Below are 21350 nucleotides of genomic sequence, written 5' to 3' on the forward strand. Positions count from 1 at the left end.
AACTTCATTTTTGAGCATAAACAGATGGCAATAAATCAAGTGTAAGGCTGAAACGGCCCTTGTTCACTTACTAAAGGGACTTAATTCACTATGAGTTACAAAGGTCTTCACCTGTCATCACCCCAGGGTTTCATTCTCATACTTCCCTCTCCAACCCTCGTGTCCATTATCTCTTGCCCACATCACATCTCAAGTCCTGCAAGAGCTCCTCTTTTAATCCTGACTTCCCTGTTATTTGAGGTACTTTTCTCCTTCTTCACAAGACTCAAACTTAGGTCTTTCTTAAGTCACCTCTCCAACAGCACATAAAAGAGGAAAGAAACGCAGTGACTTGTAACGCACAACTCATCATGCCTTGACCTGCGGGGATGGTGTAAGCAGCAGCACAATTTGGCTCTCAGCTGAACAAAGATGTATTGGATACTGCAAGCTCAGTGAAGAAAAAACATGTTTTCCCAAGAACTGAAAACCTACAGCAGGTAAATACCTGCTGGCCGTGGTCCCGAGAGCTGGGCCCCGGGCAGCAGAGATGCACAGGGCTGCTCCAGCAGTGTGAACCCCAAATTCACAGCCAGAACAAGGACCAGGGGACAGCCTCCTACATTTGCCATGATGCTGCATTCCCGACAGTTCATTACCCAGAGCCCAGCCTGTCCTAAAAGCGGCGTTTTTTTCCACTTGGGAATTACAGCTCTGTCTCAGCCCCCTGCGCTGTGGCTGCAGAGATTTAAGGAGCTTTACGATGAGGCTGTTGACAAACACATTTATCGTGGCAAGATCTGCAGATGGCTAACACACAGCCTGCATTAGTGCAAGGAGCGAGCACCTGTCTGTATCAGCAGAAATTTGGGGGCCAGAGTGGGTGAGGAGAAGGGAAGGAAAAAAGGCCCTAACACTAAAGAGTCTTTCAGGACTCGTTTATTTGAACAGTGCCAAGCAAGCTCACTGATGCAATATTTTCTTCCTGCACTCTGAGCCAGGGCTTTGGGATCTAATAAATCATCTCTGGCCGCAGAGACATTAAAATTCTAGCCCAGTACTGCATTAGATGAAACGAGGCCGAATGCCAGCAAGCGTGTAGAGAGGGAAAGGCAGGCACACGCACTTTAAAATAAGTGTAAGAATGCCTTTGCATATAAGTAACTCCCCATTTCAGATTCAGCTGGGGCTAAATAGAACACAAACAAAATAGCAAAACAGATTAACAAGGCAGAGCTAGACCACGCCACTTTGGGAGAGCTGATCCACATGGAACTAAAACTATGAGGTTTAGTACAAAGCACGGTAGAAAAATAGACATGGTAATTTACAGATCTGGTACAAACTGGGGAACTATTTCTGAAGCTTATAAAAGTCTTTTATGACCCCATACCAGATCACACTTCTGTACATGAAGACAGACCTCTGCGCTGTGCCGCATTGACTGCGCACAGTGTAAAAAATAATTGTGCACCAGGAGAGGAGAAAAATTCAATATTTAATCTACAGACACAATTCCAGAAGTCAAGCCACAAAATTTTAATTTATTACTTTCAGACTACAGAAATAAAACAACAAATATCTAACCACTTATTTGCTGTGCCAGGCAAAAAAAGAAAACGGAGGCGGGGAGAGCGAAGGCAGCAAATATTAAGTGTTTTGGGCTGATCATAAGGCAGCATTGCAGTTTATTTTCAGTCATTTAATTGAAGCACCTGAGGATTTAAGAGGTATTGAATGTGCGCTGTGCAAGTATGCATCGAGAAAAACAAGAAAGGATATGAATTCAAAATGGAAATGGCAGGAAAAAAAAATGAAAAAAAAAGGTATATATTTCAGACTCAGAGAGAGTTTAACTTACAACGGAGAGACTGCAAGCAGGCGTGTGGTTTCAGGGCTAGCAGACATTTTGTTTTATTACCAGTCCCCATCTCAAATTCACACCATTACCAGGTCCTGTGTTCTTCTCAACTGGGCAAACTGGACAACCAGAGCTAGTTTTAAGGGAAGGGCGATAGTTATAGGGGTTTGGAAAGCATCGAGGCCGAGAGGATTTTAAGATTTGATGTGTGGCAAATCAAGCATGACTTTGCGATGTGAACTAGTGGCATGAAGACCCACAGTGCCACAGAAAGGGTACCAGGATGGCCAGCAGGAACGTTGATGGCATTTACAGGCTCGCTGTCGGGCAGCAGCAAAGGTGACGGTACTTCTCCAACATCATGAGTCTTGGGAAGTCCCTCACGTTTTGGTTTGGGCACTTTAGTACTTGAAAGGCAGGGAAAAAACTTCAGGAAGAGAATAATAATTGTCATCAAGAGAACAGGCAGATCGATGTGGCAAAGAAATAAAAGGATGAAACATAAACATTAGCAATGAAGAAGACGGAGCCAACTGGCTGTATTGAAGTAACATGTAGGAAGAGACATTTTAAATGGGCTAAAACACAGAACCATGACTGCACGAAGAACGACAAAGCGCAGATTGCTTACAAACACACTGCAGACAAAGAAAGCCAACAAAAAATAATTTCATTCTGTGATACACAGAGACTAAGAAAGCACAAAGGGAAAAAAATTACATTCACCAATTTTAATACTCGACATACATTTTAAAAGCCCAAATTGCCGGTGAGAATTTCTCTATATGCTACGTAAGACAGAGCTTTAGCAGAGCTCATGCTTCAAAATAAAGCTTATTTCTTCCCCAAGTGAGTGAAGAGCTTCCGATTATATGCCAACAGTCTACAGCAGTGGCCAACACAAAAAATCCTCTGTTCGCCTCTTATGTCCTTTAAATGAAGAGGCACTTTCTCCTTCAAAACACACTTCCAAGGCCACCTCTTTCTGCCCCCTCTAGTCTTTTTTCTTCTCTGCCTTGTACGTGTCTGCTTCAGCCCTAGTCATTTAATCTTTTTATTTCTTTTTCACTACGAGGAAAAAACAAAATCAATATTGTAGCCGAGCAGTGCGGCACAGCACAAAACAGGTCCCTGCGCTAAGTGAGCCCACCGGATTAAAAGGCACACAATGGGCTCATTCAGGAACACATAACCTGAGTTGTGTTTGCTTTTAAGTTCTGAGACCATTCCGGTTATTTACAACATGGGGAAACTCAAAAGCACGTCAAGCCTCACGCAAACAGTCTCAACGCCGACCGGGTGGAGAAGGATGCTCCCCAAAGTTCTACGGGGCTCCGGAGAAGGCTGACGGAGCTGGACCGAGCTCTGAGGGAGCTGAGCTTACAAGTGCCTACAAGGATCCATCCCAATCCCCATTTCCATGTTCTGAAATGGAGTTTTGCTGTGATCGGTTGGTGCCCACTCTCCTTTTCTAGCATTACAAGGAAAGAAGGAAGCCTTTTGTCCTGGCATGAGGGGACACGACTGCCCATTGCCCGGCCCTGGTGCCATCTATGGTAGGACCACAGCCAACACGTGCCCGAAATACAGCCGTCAGCTCACTCACAAATACCCCAAATCTCACCGACAGCTCCCCGCTTCGTCCTCCTTCGCTCCCCCAAAGAGGGAAACCTGTGCCTCATTCCCTGAGAGGGCCTACGCTTGCTGTGACTTCAAGAAACTCCTCGATTGAATTCATTACTATGAATTAGCCACCGGTGATCGGCTAAGCAGAGCTGAAACTTCATCAACTTCCAGCACTGCAAAATTCAGCAAGTCGCTTGGTAGTGTTGCTGTACAAAAACGATGCATTTAAACATAAAAATAACAAGAGCCTACACAAGTCAGAGCTCATTCCTCTCCCAGTCAAGTACGATTTGCCTGTCTGCTCTATACACACCAATTAATAAACATGAAGAAACGCCAGAGGAAAAATATTCACTGTACCCACTTCATACATTTTTAATCACCCTGAAATCAATTCAACGCCCTGAACACAGTTTAAAATTCCTGTTTTACAGAACCAGTAAGCAGTGGATCACCTAATTAAATCCAGAGATGGCTTTTCCCAATCAATGGAAGTGCTGGGCATGCATGCAGAAGCCCAGGCAAAGGCAAGGAGGGGAACGCCGCATCCCTGCCTCCTTCAGCATCACGGCCGTTTGCCTCGTGCTCCTTGGCACTCCCCACAAATGCGCTGAGCAACGCCCAAAGAAAGGAAAAAGTCTCGTTTATCCTCTTCGCACACAGTTCTGAGAGAACTGGGTTTTCTTGGCCAAAGAACTAATCTGTTATCAAAGGCGCAGCCTTGCCAGAGAATACAGCAAATTTTTTAATTTTAAGTTATTAAGAAAGGCTGAAATCAAGCCTAGAATTATCTTTGTCTCACAAAGAGTATGCAAAGGAGGATTAAAGGCCGACTAGAAATCCTATCAGAACATCCTTCCCCCTTTGACAAAATCAGAGGCTACTGGCTTTCAACATACGGGTAAATTAAATGAGGAGCAAAGCTGACAGCGTAAATCGGGTCAGTTCTCCTGCAGGAGTGATACCCAAGGTTCAATGACCAACACAAAATACATGAATTAAGAAGAAAAAAATAAAAAAATACATGGAAGAGCCCCAAAATGTCCCGTCCTGCCAAAAAACAAATGGCTGGAAGATGTTGATTCCCTCTGCTGGTCATTATGTCAGAACAAACGTTGTGGTTTCACCTGGGGAAAAGGGACAAAACCGTGTCCTTGCCCATGGCAGGGGTTGGAATGAGACGGGCTTTGAGGTCCCTTCCAACACGAATTCGGTGGTTCTATGAAAGTTCAAGCTCTACTGTGTGGGCACGGTGCTGTTCTCCTCGACTCTAGCTCATGGTCTCCCAGACTTCTATAGAGAAAAATGATTTTCATTCAGGGCTGGAGTGTTCTGATTTCTGTCTTCTCATGACAGCTAAACTCTCGTTTATGGACAGGGATTTCTGTTCAAACAGAATTAGGCTCTGCTGTCTGCACGATCTTGGCTTCAGACCCGTGCCGCGTGCCAGCATGGTTCACAGCTTCAAGAGCACTGGTTCGCACAACTCCTTAAACCTCTTGGGGATCCCCCTGAAAGACCTCCAAGAATTCAGACAAATAAGAAAAATATCAAACTGCTGCCTTTCCACCAACACAAAAACTAGCAATTAGTATACTGACTCACAGAGTTGCTCGCCTACCAGCCGTGCCCGCTCTCTATCACAAAATCTTGTAGCGATAACCACAAGTGTGCATTACACCGTAAATCTAAATTACGTTACTGTCATATGTTTCTTCTAGCACTCTCAAAAATCTCACAGAGTCGCTTGAAGATGCAGGAAAATCGATTAACTGGGGAAGGAAATGAACCCAACCCTTGCAAACAGCACAAAAAAGGTGACAGTGACATGGGGAGACACAACAAATAAATGACAAAGTGCTTAGGACGTGTCCTTAAGTCACCAGAAATAAGACTATTTTATTCTTTAAACCAAAGAAGCAGCGATCCTTACTTCAGGAAGAACATCTAAGAAGTGTACTGGGTCTTGCAGCAAGACCACAGATGAATTGCAAATGCGATTCTTGGTGAATCCTGTGCAGGATATAACTTGCTGAGCAGCTACCCGGGAATATTTATTTCACATTAGTGGCTCACGAGAAGTGCCTCTGGGCAGTCTAGGCTAATCCACTTTGGAAACACAACTGAACAGAACCCAGTTGCACAAAGGCTTTTATTAAAAGGCGTCAGGTTCCTCCCGGTGAAACGAGGCCAGCCCTCCATACCCATGCAGGTCCTTGCCAGCTGGGGGAGAGATGAAAAAGCCTCTGCATGGTGTGCAAAGTCGCAGGGATGGAGCAAGGCGAGCAGCAGCAGGACCAGAAGAGGGCTTGCCTGATCTTCCCTGAAAAGGTAGAGAAGGGGCGATGGAGGGTGTTACCTTCCTGCCCTCTCCAAGGGAAAAAATAGGGGGAGAGTGAGCTCCTTGTAGACCTGGCAGTGCAGAGCAAGGCTCTCCAAGAAAGGTAGTGGAGGTTCACTAACCTAGAAGGAAGTGGAGATTCAGTAACCAGCTTCACATCCCCAGGCTCTTGGTCTTTCCTATCAGTTATCATTTAGCAATGACTGCAATGAATACAGGGTAAGTCTACCCAAGGTTCCTGAAGCATCTGTGAGAGGGAAAACGAGAATGGTGTGAGCTCCTAAAAGCACTTTGAGAGTTTTCATGCTTCAAGTCAAACAAGCTACAGGAGAGACCAATTCTTCATCCCCTGATTCCACACCAGCAAGCTCGTCTGTTTGCTGCAGGCCTGGTGCGCGCTGAGGACATGCGCCTTGCCCAAAATTGACTCAACTTGCATTTTGAGTGATGGTGGCATGGCTCCTCTGAGTATTAAGCCTCTCCTGGTACCCCCCAGATATTGGGAGGACTGAGAATACGGCATTAATAGCTGCTGGAGACTCTTCTACACTGAAAGGGATCCCATCACCAGCGCTTGGGCACACGGTCTCCTTGCACTCAACGTCGTTGCACAGGGCTACAAGAGGAGGCTGCTGGACTGATGTGCATTTTAAGGGGGTGCCAGGCTCATGACCTTCTGCAAAATACTGGGAGTTAACAGCAGGCAAATGTGTCGAAGAAGAACCAGGCATTTCAACAGCTCACGTTTGGGATAGGCAAAGTGGATTCTACATAAATAAAAAAGCAAATGACAGTCCTTAAACGCATTTTAGAGTTAACCTCAATTAAAACGACAGCTTACATTAAGATCCGAGTTAATTACAGCCTACTTTAATTAAACAGCAGACGATACTCAAACACCGTTTGCTGCTGATGCTCCGAAGTAAGCCGAACCTGCGGAGGGGAAGCAGCGATGAGCACCGGCGACGAGCACCTGGGAAGCAGGAGCAGGCGGGCAGACGCAGCCCCGTCCTCAGGGAGAATATTCTGCCCATGTCCCCCAGGAACAGCTCCACAACCAGCTGGAAAATTCACCAGGCTTATTCGCCTCTTTCAATTGAGGAAAAGAATAAAAAAAAAAACAAGGAGGCTGCAATGCAATAGATCTGTGGTTCTTAAGGACCCAGAAAATTAGATTTAGCAACTACAGAAGAAACGAATAGATTTATTTCTTTAATAAGAAGGAAGATTTCTTTAATAAATCGCCTAGTTCAAATACGGGATGTTTCGATAAACATTTCTCACATGAATTTAACACTTCTGACTGTTTCACCTCACAGTTCTACTTCAAAACTTTGGTTTTCTGCTTTTTTTTAATTTAATTATAATTTCTAAATATAATTTTCTAAAAAAATATCTAATTCACTTGCTTAACCATTTAGGAAATAAGCTATCTTTCTCATTTTCTTTAGGGAAGGGCTGAAAGGAAAAATTAAGTTACTAAATGCATGTACACCAAGTACTTGAGCATGTGCCAAGGATTTCCCATTCTCCCCAATAAACAACAGCCAATCTGGTCCCAGAGTTTTGCTTATCTCAAAATAGACATCTCTCACAAGCATGGAAAATACCAAAGAAGTGAGAAGAAAATCAGATTAAAACTGATAATTTAAACCAAACACAATCTATTTGTTATAGAACATTCACATTTAGGACTGAAAAGCCACAAGAGAGTAGAATTCAAGGTGCCGTTACCCCGACTACCAGCCTTGGTTTTTTTTTTCAGCCTACATCCCCCCGGAGTTGTACTCCTCAAGATTATAAATTAATAGTTTATGCATGAACTTTCAGAACAAAAAGTTAAGTAATATATGTGCTGTACTGAGTTTGGGGTAAAAAGCTGAACTCTAAAGCAAACCAGGAACATAGCTTAGGGCTATCAACCTTTACCTCAACTTTATTACACTTCAGTAGTTTTCTTGATTTCCATTTCTTGCCCAACGTAAAGCTCAGCATTACATTTTTCCAGTGCCCTTTGCTATTCCAAAAAGATTTTTTCAACTCTTTTTTAACTCTTACATAAATTATACGAATTATGCATCGTATCCCAAATCGTGGGCCCCTCGCTACAAGAAGGACATGGAGGTGCTCGAGCGAGTCCAGAGAAGGGCTACGAAGCTGGTGAGGGGCCTGGAGAACAAGGCTTACGAGGAGCGGCTGAGGGAGCTGGGACTGTTCAGCCTGGAGAAGAGGAGGCTCAGGGGTGACCTTATTGCACTCTACAGGTACCTGAAGGGAGGCTGTAGCGAGGTGGGGGTTGGTCTGTTCTCCCACGGGCCTGGGGACAGGACGAGGGGGAATGGGCTAAAGTTGCGCCAGGGGAGGTTTAGGTTGGATATTGGGAAGAACTTCTTTACCGAAAGGGTTGTTAGACACTGGAACGGGCTGCCCAGGGAAGTGGTGGAGTCCCCATCCCTGGAGGTCTTTAAAAGACGTTTAGATGTAGAGCTTAGGGATATGGTTTAGTGGGGACTGTTAGTGTTAGGTCAGAGGTTGGACTTGATGATCTTGAGGTCTCTTCCAACCTAGAAATTCTGTGTGATTCTGTATCTCAGATAAAAATCTCAGGACAGACACCGCATGCTCTGTCTCGGAGAAGAATCATAAGGGTTGGAAAGATCTCCAGAGCTCGCTTCTTCACTATTTCCAACAGAGGCACCCAGGGAGCTCTGCCACTCGGTTCTCAGCTGCCAAGGCGCCATCACAACCCAGGCACTCGTTAAACCCCAAAGCCATAGTGAGCTCTTGGGGCATGGAAGGGCTTTGGGCAAGGGCCGGGAGGCAACATCCCTTCCAGATCTACCACCTCACATGCCTCAGCTATTATTTTCAAGCAATTCGAGAAGGAAGTATCTACCAGCTCCTTAACTTTGTGTTTCTCCTGTGAAAAGTCTGTTTGGTTTTGTCTGTGTGAGTTTAAATATCCTCCAGAATAGCTTGTGGCTACGTAAGGAACCGCTACATGGCTGAACAATGCAAGTTAAAGCATTGCAAGTGAAGTCTCAAGACAGAAAGCAAGCGTTAAATAGGCAGAACCTGGCACTTCTAACGCAACAGTCACGGCAGCCTTCTGTTAGCAGTCATTGAGAACGCCCTCCAAAGTTGCCTGTGTTTGATATTTAAAGGAAATAATTCTTTTCCCCCCCTTTTTCACAATATAACTTTAGTTTTCAAAGTAAATATTCAAGTAAATTCATTTTTAAAAGAAGTTCTGGAATACCATTTGCCTAGCAAAGAAAATAGGCTTAGTTTACACATTCTTTCACCTATTATCCATTCTGGGACTCGTAAGAACAGAGCCCACTGACTCTTCCCACCTGTGCAATGGAAAAGCTGTGCGCTAACATGACCCAGTCACTGCTTCGGTGCAGCCACACCAATCTCCCCCTTTCTGAGCTCCCAGTGACATAACCAAGGACCTTGGTACATTTTCTCAAGTCTGATCTGCCTCCATTTTTTTCCCCAAGGTCATCCCGCACATCGTTCACTACCACCTCCTCTGTCACCACGGCCTCTGCACGACGAGTGGCCAGAGCCCTCCAGTCCTCCCTCCTGTGCCACCGACCAGAGCTGGAGCAACCTGCTCAAGGTGGACAATGGCTTCAAATATCGAAATACACAATATAATCTTCACGCTGCTTAACCAGCAGGTTATTTTAGAAGATAATTTCCTACTAATGTCACCATTTGACTTACTCAGAAAGCAGCCATGTAGAATCGGTTCATTTAAAATAGAAACCACCCTCTAAATCTCTCCCTCCAGAAAGGTCAATGTACGAACTGCACACAGCCTGCACCTTAATATTTCAATTAAATTGCCTTATCCAGTGCCAAGAAGGCAGCTTCTAAAACATCCGGGGCTGTTGGAAAGCAGATACAGAAAATCTACACTGAAAAGATATTAGCATGGAGTTTTGAACACGTGCAAAGAAAGTAAAGTGGGGGAGAAGTAGCCTCTTGTCAAAACCATCCATGCTCTGGAAAGCACAAGATTGCTGCTCTTTCCAGTGCAGGAAAATAACTGTGCACTTAGGAGCTCATTCTATCACCCCAGCACTGCTGGAGTCTGCAGTCCTCTTACAATGGTGATATTTCTGAAGGGATGATTATTCACAGCGATTTTTTTTCTAAGCCTCTAGTGCTTTGGCTGCAAGACCAAAGTTCCCCTGAGCTACAGTATCTCCAACAAAGCAGCACGCGTAAATTTGATTGGGGAAAAAAAAAAAAAGGGTGAATAAAAATGGGGCAAAACCTCTTTGAGGAACTCTCTGCTCCAGAGTATCAGACAGGCCTCCTCGAGCAATACAGCCAGCTCTACTGATCAGCTACCAGAGTCAACGAGAATATTTTGTAAATGCTGTAGCTGAGAGCATTTATGTTCATTTTCATTTGCCGTTGACCACTTTGCTCCACTAAAGCATATTCCCAAGCAGTTTCACGCATTAGGCTCAAGTCAATGCTCACAACAGGCAACGCAAACACAAAGAAGGAAGCGTTGATGCAATGCAACGCCTGAGAGCTAATTATGTCCAACAACGTGTTAGCAGGGGGAGTCTTCCAAGGCTGATGTCGTAAAGGGCTCACCAGATCAGAAGAACACCTACGACTAAACACCATGCACAGGGAAGAACACAGATACACCGATGCTGAGAGCACAATTTCCAGAGCACAATTTCTCTCTGAGCTGAATTCTTTCCGTATTTGTACACGTGAGCTCCCCGCTAGTTACATAACTCTGGTAAACAAATTTCAGTGCCTTTTTCAAGTATTAAATATGACACTTTTAGACAATTCCCTCCGTTCCAAAGACAGACTTCAAACAACCATCAGACTTGCCGTTCAACATGAGATTAACTCAACCAAAGCATTATCTGAAAACAAGAAATCGGTCACCAATGCACTTTAAATCTTCATTTACAAGAAATCAGTCAACAATGCACTTTAAACCTCCATCTACCAAAACAACTGCACTTTCTCCACAGCAACTCTTTGCTGCAGGGTCCCCATTGCACATGGCAAGACCGTTTCAGCACGTGCACCCAGGTAGCTCGGTTCAGCTCTGGAGCCAAGTCCTCCAGTACCCATCCAATTGCCCCAGAAATTTCTTGGGCGTTTGTTTGTTTAAAGATACACCTTTTTGTTCCTTTTCTTTCAGATTTCCAGGGAAATCCTCTTCTTAGGAATTGAGGTCTGTTTCTTCTCACCAACCTTACTGCGCCAACTCTGTTGAAAAGTTGCATTCCCATCTAAGTGGGAATCCCGTTTCTCCCTTAATTAAGGGATTAACCACTCATTAACAATCCTCTGCTTTCACCACCAAGCGTGGATGTCCACAAGCAGCCGCCGAGCGCCACACCTACCTGTGTAAGCCATGTTCTTCGGGTTTCCGTAGGGAGCCCCAGGTTGAACGGGGCTGTAAACAGGGTTCATCGTGGAAGACCGGGAACTCTGGAGACAAAAGAAAAGCAGAGTTGAGACGGCTGCCTGCGTTAGGTGTCTGTTCAAAGGTTCTTAGCTCTGTGCATTACCATGTTACAATTCAAGACACGGGGAGCTGCAAAGAAAAGGATTTACAACCAGGCGTTACAATGAGGTAGCGTATTTAGGAATTCAAGTTTTGGATCCCTCAGTTATTTCTCCTAACTTCTTCACTGTTGGCATATACTGCCTACAAATGTACCCAGAGTGGATTAATCTTACACAACCCTACCTTCGGGGGGCTCAGCATTCATGACCCCACTTCTAGCGCGCGGTGAACAAAGCCGAAAATTCAGGCAAGGAATTCCCTTTGGAGGAGCTGAGGGTTCTGAGGGTGGCAAAAACAACGAGAAAGGAGGTCTGGCCTTCCAGAAATCAGCAGATAGAAGGTCCTTTGCTGCTGGAGAAATGGAGAAGCTCAAACTGACTACAATAACCTCGTACCCAGGTATTGGGCACTGTACACGGATGTGCCGGGCAGCCCAGCGGTACCCACGGACACGGCACAGACGGCGAGATTTGCACGGCCCTGCTTGTGAGTTTTATTTCAAGGAAAGCAAGTAACTTGGGAATTTGTGTCTACTAACTGTCAGTTAAGCAACTGCTCAGTTAATTATCTTAATGAAGCACATTCTCGATTCTGATTAATGGGAAAATCAGTCATTAAGCTTTATTAGGCAACACATTTGTCTCCGCAGCTACCTAGTGACAATTTCAAGCACGAACCCCAACAATCTTTCTCCAAAACGTGGGGTTTTTAAAGGCGTTATTTTACAGCCCATAAATAAAGCCGTCCTTTCCAAACAGGCCTCCGATGATGGATGCACGATTTGATAGATCATTAACTCCTTCCGCCGTACCTCAGGATAGTAAACAAGTCAAATGTTAAATGCTAGCAACAACCGACTTGACAACAATTACTGCTTAATTAATTAACCTTCCCTCCTCCCCCAAGGTAGCACAGAAGGAGCAATTCTCAAAGCGGAGGCAACCGGGGCTGTAAAGCAGGCAGGAAGAATTCACACCTTCAGAAGCGCCCAGCCTTTCGAGATGAGTTTGCTCACATCTCTACCACACCACACGCAGCATGACGAGATGAAACAAGTTGGAAGGAGCCCCTCCAGCACATAGGACACGTCGCCCCTCTGAGCAGGTACTTCTTCAGTAAGTTGAAAGCATGAGGAGATGAACTGACAGCAGACAAGTGGGGGAATGTGCTGCCCAGAAGTGCCGACGCAGCTCAGCGCACGAGGAGGCATATCCACTGCAGCCAAAACTGCCTCCTTTTTACCCAAATGCCCTGTCCATGCCTCCTTTAATGTTTTTTTTTTCCATCTCCCTGCGATGCAGAGTCCACATCCGTAGTGGGAGTAAGGCGAGGGGGTGTTTCAGACTCTTACAGGCCACCAGGCACTCTGACAGGAGGCAGCAGCACAGAAATCCCGGGATGTGTGATCGGAGATCGCAGCACTTGGTGCCAAGGCTCCTCCAGCTACACACTGTGTTCTGAGGGTTTCATTTGGACCAGGATTACTTTGGTTCCCTGGTCTGAACGTCCCCACCTGGCGCATGGTTTGAAGTTACCTGTAGGCCCTTCAATGGGTTCGGCCTCTACGTCCCGCGAGAGGTCGAAGGATAAGTGATGGGCAACTGGAGCGAAGCTTCTGAAAGAAACCTGGGCCCCACACTCCAAAAACGCTTGGCACACAGAAATAACTACGCAGTCGGTGGGAGTCACCTCCGAAGTGCAGTGCTAAGACCTAAGAGTTACTACCTGTACGCGATGCTTTGTGTCAGACATGCCACAAGCAGGACCTGAGAGAACAGGAGGAGAGATTCAGAGAGCTGCGAAGATTTCCTGGCTGTAATTAACTGTTAAATCATTAGCAGGACCCGTCAGTCTGGACAAGAAATGCCAAGCGGGGCAGGGAATAAGATAACCATTTAAAAAAAATCACCAAGGGTCTGGAGAAGGTGGAGAGGCAGCAGTCGCACACATTTCTTCATAGCCCCAATGGGTGGGAGCATGAGAAGAAAAAATTGCTGCAGGTTCAGAACAAGCAAAGGAGGCAGCTGGTTGCTCTGGGGACTGTCACTGGGGGATTTGGAAAGCCTTCCAAGAGACAGGACCAGTCCCCTTCTCTCCCCCAGACACCTTCTTGGTACTTGCACAGATTTTCTGCAAGCTGATTCGGGTCGCCAATCCAGCAGAAAGCAATTCAGGCGCTGTTGGGTCACTTCCAGTAGTACCTGGGAAGATTTTGGGGCACTGGGAGCACAGGTATTACTGGGTGAGCGTTATACAAAGCTAACAGACGAGAAACAAGGCTACAAAAACAAATAAAGAGGCAGGAGACTGGCTGGGTCTCAGCAGAGCTGGCTTCAGAGCTGCTCGTGCAAGCTCACCTCGCTGCGACCACGTCTCCCTCTCGATCCTTCTTGGCCTTGCCCGTCAGAGTGCAAGGTGCTGGGCAGATGGAGACAAGACTGCATTTATACCGAGCCTTGCTCAACACAGCCATCATCTCGCTTGAGCTTTTCTGGGTGTAAAGAGTATAAATAAATGATGATTTGGTGAAAATTACTGCTGCGTATGTCTGGTTTGCATTAAGTGCTGTACCAAACAGTAAAAAACCACACTTAGTGAGAAGGATGAAAGAAAATGCCTCTTAGCTGAGATAAAAAGATTGTAATTGCATTAGGGGGATGAATTGTGAGGAAGAGGCCTGTGCTTCCTCCTTGCTTGGTATGCAGGGCATTATTTCCAGCCAGCATGAAAGACTCCATGAGAACAGCATTTCAGATGGATGATTTTCTTTCTTTTTACCATCTCGTATTAAAACACATTCAGATGAGCTCCCGATACATTCTGCAAGACAATACCATTCAAAAACCCATTTTAAATTCATTACAGGCCCCGCATTGTGGCATTCGAACAGCGACACTGCAATGGGAATAAAACAGGATTAGCAAAATTAAACCTCCTTCACCACAATAACTTGCGGCACTTGCTCGTGGCCATGAATACACAACAAAAAGACTAACAGAAATGAATTATAAACAGACAACCGCAAGTATTGCTGTGCTGCACGAAGCTTCCACCACTTTCTAATCCCCGTGACAGGGATGCTCAGTTGCTTAGAAGCTGCTGAGGCTCCACCAAGAAGCCGAAGGAGCAGCTCCAGTAGGAATGCCATGGGAATGAGCTGCTAGCAAACAGTCTCGGGATGCTTCCTGGCTGTAACCTGGTTACATTTTATTTTTTCTTTCCCATGAAAGTGCATGACATGCTTCCAGCACGCCGGGAGACGACTCCAGATGAAGGGCAAACAGGAGCACGAGGGAGGTCAGCCTGCGAGCTGCCACCACGCCGTCGGCAGCCAACGTGTCGCTCAAATCAAGCTTGCACCAGGGATTCCCAAGCACTGAGCTCAGACTACACTGCACGAGAAGCAAAATGGAAATGTTTTCATGGTGAATGATGAGCGTGAGCTGAACAAGAGCGTGCCTACGGACAAAACCACGCTGCTGCCACCACGGCGAGGATGGGACATGGCAGCCCCAGGTCCCTGTCCCCGATCCCGGTGACACCCCAGGACATCAGCTGCTTAATCCTCTTCCTAGGGAGCACTCAGAATAAAAACCAGCCCTGGTGTCACCACCGCCTCGAAATTACCATAAACGCAAGACACAAGGGACATCTCTCCCAGTTATTTCTCTATCATCAGTTCATTTTGTGCCTCTGGAACAGCTCCGTGTGGGACCAGCTTTGCTGCTTCCCGAAGCCGTTCAAGGCTTTGAGTCTTCAAACATCGAGGGGCATCAACAATTATACACGTAAACAATTTTTAACGCAAGTATTTCTGTGTGCACATTGGTAGGAGAGGCATCTTACGCTCCTCGGCCACGCCGACGCACGGATCTGAAGGCAGTTCCCACTCCTACCTTACAGAAGCAGGGGAAAAGAAAGATGACACTGAAGGAGATGTAAAAAATCCTAAAGGAAAAGAACAAGTGTGGCGCGCAAGCTTTGGGAAGTTTACACAGCCATTTTTCATTTTCTTTGCAGACTTAGTCTGCAAAGACAACGACATAAATAATTTATAAATACAGAGTTACTTCGAAATAAATAAATTTTACAACGTTCTTAAAAGATGGAGACTAACTGTGACAGGCACATCTTTCATGCTCTCAAGAGACTGAGCAGTTGATCTAAATTTAAGTACAAATGCAATGAGGAGAGTAAACAATGCGCAGGCGAGCCTCGTGTCAGCGCCTTACCTTTCAGCCTTCCGTGCCGTTTGGTTGTGATTTGCCCTCATCTTTGGTGAAATCAGCCTGTACGTGCTTTTGAAGGACCTTTTCCTCACGTTTTTCTTTTGAAATAGAGTGCTATTTTCCCCTCTGGTTGCACGGAGGTACCAAAATTTATTTATTTTTACAAAGGACAGCACACGTCCAAATATTAGAGAACGCGAACAAAGAAAAAAGACAAACCCCGAAGATGTATTTCTCTCTTGATCTGCGCATTGCTGCTTAAAATTCATTTTATACATGCTAATAGCATTCAGCCAAAGCCCCTTTGAACATGAAACGACCTCCTGACCTTATCCTCCATTCCAATTCCAATAATTTTCCGACAATTTTTCACTTAAGTCATTTGAAGCTTGACCCTCGCTTGGGATCCACCAAACAATAATTAAATTACCCTCGCATTCGTCTGCCAAAGGTTAACTCAGGCAAGCGACAGGGCCACGTCCCACCTCTCCCCCCAAAATTTCTGCATGCACGGCCTCAGAGGTTTGCAGCACAACGTCGTTTTCACAAATAACCCCTCCTGTTTACACCCTAACTAAAAGCTGATTGAGTGGATCTCAATACGTTTAACCTGTCACAGGTCTTGTAAAAGAATCTGGTAAAAATTGACACCATTTTGGCTCATCTTTTATCCATACAATTAAAAAAAAAGAGTTGATACAACTAGGGAAAGCAAAGAAAGGCCAGGCTCCAGAAGAAGTTTGACTTCATTGAGCTGTAAATTATGAATGGTAGGTCTTGCTTATACAAAATAATGGCTACTTTTATCTCTTTGACTGTATTTCAACTATATCTTGATGTTTATGGAAACACATTGAGGGCATCGTTCTTCAGCCTGAACATTAGAATCCCAGAACCATCAGGGTTGGAAAAGCCCTCCAGGAGCACCTGGTCCAACCACCCCCTACCACCAATGTCACCACCAAACCCTGTCCCCAGGCACCACGTCCAACCTTGCCTTGAACACGCCCAGGGACGGGGACTCCACCACCTCCCTGGGCAGCCCGTCCCGGTGCCTGACCGCTCTTCCAATTATTTCATTATTTCCTGCCTTTTTCCCCCTTTTTCATCTACACCAACTCATCGGCCTCACTTTCAAAGCAACTTTCAGCTGCGCTCCAGCCTTATTTCACCTGGCTGACTCCAAACTCCGCCCCGCACCTTCCAGCACCCCAATCAAAACCTGCAGAATTTTGCTCCAGGAATGAATCCAGCAGGAGCAGCACCACCATGCTTAGCCTCCAGCCCTCCTCCTGATGCTCTACCCATTTTAAAATCCATTTCATGTTGCCATCTTTATTTATAAACACCCAAGAAGTGGTAGCTAAGGCACAAAGCTTTCCTTAAATCCTGAGAAAAGGCTCGCTATTTCAACGAGTTCCCACATGTGGGACGTAACCCCAGGTACCGTAGTTAATCTGGCTGATTTTGGGGTGGCTCATTTGCTCTCAGTTCGGACTTGGACCCTTTTTTTCCTGGAAGATTTCCACTGTGTGCTTTCTGGAAGATTTCCACTGCCACAGTGTCAGCATCCTGCACGCAAGGGCCATCTGCGGAAGGAAGATGCTGAGCAGTTTTATGCTCAAGTCCAGTTCTGGTTTAGATTAAGCCATTAATTCTGGTTTAAATAATATCCCTTCTATTAACTAGATCGCAGCTTCGAGAGAATACCACAAAAAGTACAAAAATGTGTGAAGCCCTGTCATTACCTGCTACAATCCAGCCAGTTCCGTGTCTGAACGCCGCCGGCGTTTAATTCAGTGACACGTCTAATGGAGCCCGTGGTTAACACAACATCGTTTGCGCACGGCCTTTCAGGAGGTTCTGAATGGGAATAAATTGCATTACCCGTTAATTAGGGTGGCAGCCTGTTTTCTCTGCAGACCCCTCGTGTCTCGCCACTGCGGCGATCAGGAAGGCGAGGTGCTGGGAGCAGGAGGGGCAGCGAGCCGCTGTCCCCTGCCACAGATCTCGCAATTTAAGGCTCAGTCAACAGGTACCTGGGCAGAGAGCACAGAAACAGCAAGGTGTTGATGACCTGACCCTGTGTTTCGTGCCACGTGGTGACGTGACCAGCCCCAGCCTGAAGCCTGAACTGGGGAGGCAGGCTGAATGCATGCTGTTGTGGTGGGGCGCAAGGCTTAAAGCACATGGAAATGCAGTGGAGCAAGGGATTTCATGCAGCTCGGGTGTCTTTGTCGTGTGGAAAAATTAGTGGCTAACTTCTAAGTACAAAGCAGCTCTGGAGTTGGATCTTCTGGATCTCGTAATGCCCCAAAATAAACGCCTAGGCGTGAAAAATCTTGACCTTTCCTTTGCTGAAATTCACGATCTTCTTAAAAGCCAGAGGATCCAAAGAACTCGTGATTCAATTACGCTAGATAGGATATAAAAATGCAGTCAAAGAAACCCTAGTCCTGGCCCGAAAAAGCAAGGAACAGAGGGTTACTGCAGTCAGGTGTCGCGCTTGGTGGCAGCAAACCAGCGAGCCCAACCATGGTGCAGCAAAGTGACCACAGCTGTATTTCTGATTATCTGCCTTAGGCAGAGCTTAGAAAAACACCCACAGGGCCCTCAGTAAATGAGAAACCAGCCCCCCTACAACAAAACTGCAGCAAGGAAAAAAATATGTTATATTAGCTTGAATCCAGAGAACAAAATGTCTGTGTGCAGATGAATCCTGCACTATAAATTCCTCGCTTTATATCTGCAAGACAGATGGGTTTCACCAGCAGGTAGCCAATAAATAAATGCATTTTCAAAAATATCTAACATATCTGTCCCTGCATGTCCAAAAAACATTCTCAAACGCCTTTCCCGATATATTCCTATTAATTTCTTTAACTCGAGACCTTGCTGGCTTCTCCTTTTGAAGCGAACCCCGCTGTACTCCTGCTTTTAGTGCTCTCGTTCTGCTCTCCAACTAAGCCATATCCTCCTCTGGGTGATTATCCTGATTTTTATCTTAACCGTCTGACTTTTGAGCTGTGTTTTGCTAAAAAGCCTTCCCCGAACACGCAGCTTGAAGCCTCTTCTCTCTGCTTCTTTCTCTGCACAAACGATGGCTTGGGAGATTGGGGCTGGCCATCGGGAGGGTGCTGCAGTACAGGACCAGGGGATCTGCAGATGTGCAAGAGGGTTTCCAGCACTGGTCCCAGTAAAACCACGGCTGCCCCATCCCAGTGCTGGTGCAAACCCCACGGCGAGCATGAGGTTGGACTGGCTGGCTCCAGAGGTCTCCACCCAGCGTTTGGAGACCTCTGGAGACCTCTCCAACCAACTCAATCTTCCAGCTCAAAGGAGTCTGTGCTTTAATTCCCCTTTTGTCACATCTCCATCTCGCTCTACGCATAGTCCCAGGGTGTAACTTCCTTGGATTGCCCTGGCCCAGCTGCAGGACCTTGAGGTTGGCCTTGGTGAACCTCACGAGGTTCGCACAGCCCCAGCTCTCAGCCTGCCCAGGTCCCTCTGGATGCCATCCCTTCCCTCCGGCGTGCTGACCACACCATACAGCTCGGGGTCATCACAAACCCGCTGAGGGTGCACTCGATCCCACTGTCTATATCGTTAATAAGAATATTAAACAGATATTAAAGATATTAATTGCTTTCTAATGACCTTTTGGTACTCGGTTGGACACCAGAGGGGCAGCAGGGGACCGACTGGTGCCTCCCCTTTTTCATTCATCACCTTACTGTAAGGAGATCCATCAAACGTGTGGTTTTAAGATGCTTCACGAGATCCTGAAAATTGACTTACCGCATCAGCTATGATGCCAAACAAGCACTAAATAATAGCTGACGTTTTTAGTTAACCTAGCGCGGAATTTGACCTACCATCAAATTACTGAAACTTTAAACACCTATCCCTCTATCGCCGTGATGACTTTCATCCTGCCACTGTAAAAAAAAAGCAGAATTATATTGTTAGGTAACTTTCTTATCTGAGACTTCTCGAGCTGCTTCAGACCTTGCTCACAGCCAGCCATTGTTCCTCCTCCTAAGACAAGTGATGATTTAGTAGCCAGATATAAAGCTAGTCACCAAAAATAATACTCATAAAACACAATTTATGTACTAGTAAGAATCAGCTTCCCCTCTTTAAATATATTAAATAATCCATCGCCCCTGCAAGCTGCTTTTTGCAGAAGAAGCCTGAAGGAGAGCAGTGGGGTGGTTTGCTCCGGGTAAGCCAGACCAAGACTGAGCCCCAGAGCTAACACTTGCTGCCATCAGTACGTTGTTTTTAATACAGGTGACTCAAGTAATTAAGCATTTTTTGGAGATGTGGACTCAGACTGGACAAAGAATCCACTCTCACATACCACACGTCCAAATCACAGTGGATGTGCACAAACCCCTGCTTTCACTCCAGCCTACGATATAGCATTTTCTTTTCCAACGGGTCAAACAAAAACAATACCAGAAAAAGTCACATTATCCTCAAAGATGTGCTTTAATTTACGTTTGTTCCGAAATTTCCAACCACTACCACTAATTGCCTTCCTTCAATTTTAGCAATTACTCCCCTCAGCATGGGAGAATCACTTTCCAGCCGTATCCCGAATATTGGAAACATTTTTCCTTCCCACACACGGCAACGGGATAAAGATCTGAATTTGTTTCTGAATGGAGGACGAAGCTGACACACCAGAAATGCAATAGCCCTGGAATTACAATCAGCCGAGAGCAGAGACTTCCTTTAAATAATACATAGGACAGAATCCCCTCGGCTTTATTGGGTCAGCATTGAAATCCACCGTGCTGCGGGTTCTGGCTATGTGATTTAGGACTTCCAGGCATGCTTGTTCCTCTGTGCCCTCCACTGGTCTTCTCCCAGGTCCCACTGTCTGGTTGCAGGCTTTCTTCTCTGCTGGAGACTGAAAACCCAGGGGCAGGAGAATGACAGAGCCGTCCTCTGGTGGGCACCACGCCATGTCCCTGCCTCTCCTCTCCGTTTTCTCCTCAAGGACAAAGACAAGGATATGGAGTCTGGGAAAATAAAGATTGACTGTGCAAAGAGAGGGGATCGATCCTCCCCAACAGTCCCTTTTCCCTTCAATATTTTGCAAACTTTGTTCTAAAACAAAGCTGTATCAGGCAAGACGAAGGAGAGCACATGCTAAATCTGTTAGCGGAAACGGAGCCTTGGCAAGAGGTCTGTTTCTCATCCTCTTTTTGCAATTGAGCGTTGGCAAGAGGTACTGTATTAACGCGCCTAGGAGAATGGAAGCCTCTCCTATTCCTTGGAAAGCTGCGTGCAAGGAAGGAGAGCAGAGCCCAGAGTCGGGCTGGTTCTGGTGTGCCCAGTGCTACTGAAAACCACCACTACCTGGATAATATATTATGCAAAAGTGGTAACACTTGGGAAAAAAAGAGCCCCATTGGGCTTTTCATGTAAAAGTTGCCAAGAGATGAACAAACAGAACTCAGGCTAAGAAAATCAGGCATTTACAGCAATCAAAGCCGGGCTGAGGCAGGAGCTTTAATTCCTATCAGCACATGGGACACTGGGTAAAAAGAGAGATGCAAGGCAGCGCTATTGCAATTATTACTAAAAGCCATCGATACACAGATAATTCAAATTGAAAATACAACATAAATTCGTTTGTTTAAATGCTAAATACTTATTTAACCACCTCCACCTCCTCCATATCAGCATGGAGTGGAAGACCAGGTGGTCCATAGCTTGCTCCGCTCCCCTTGCCCA

General features: G+C 45.9%; 1 protein-coding gene and 1 long non-coding RNA gene across 4 annotated transcripts in view; both read right to left on the reverse strand.

The window, feature by feature from the left end:
• Window positions 1-21350, reverse strand: part of FAM168A (family with sequence similarity 168 member A) — a 152801-nt gene that overhangs the window by 67540 nt on the left and 63911 nt on the right. For all 3 annotated transcript variants that reach the window (XM_035344181.1, XM_035344164.1, XM_035344171.1), the window contains one exon: window positions 11207-11294. In XM_035344181.1, the coding sequence (XP_035200072.1) occupies window positions 11207-11276 (70 nt within the window). In that variant the 5' untranslated portion in view covers window positions 11277-11294. The remainder of the gene's footprint in view (window positions 1-11206; window positions 11295-21350) is intronic.
• On the reverse strand, window positions 8377-11193 carry LOC118176931. The gene is made up of 3 exons (XR_004755586.1): window positions 10554-11193; window positions 9197-10203; window positions 8377-9153 (listed from the first exon to the last, which is right to left on the reverse strand). It is a non-coding gene; the product is annotated as an uncharacterized LOC118176931 (long non-coding RNA).

Source organism: Oxyura jamaicensis, chromosome 1 (assembly GCF_011077185.1).
Source record: "Oxyura jamaicensis isolate SHBP4307 breed ruddy duck chromosome 1, BPBGC_Ojam_1.0, whole genome shotgun sequence".
NCBI classification, from domain to species: domain Eukaryota; kingdom Metazoa; phylum Chordata; class Aves; order Anseriformes; family Anatidae; genus Oxyura; species Oxyura jamaicensis.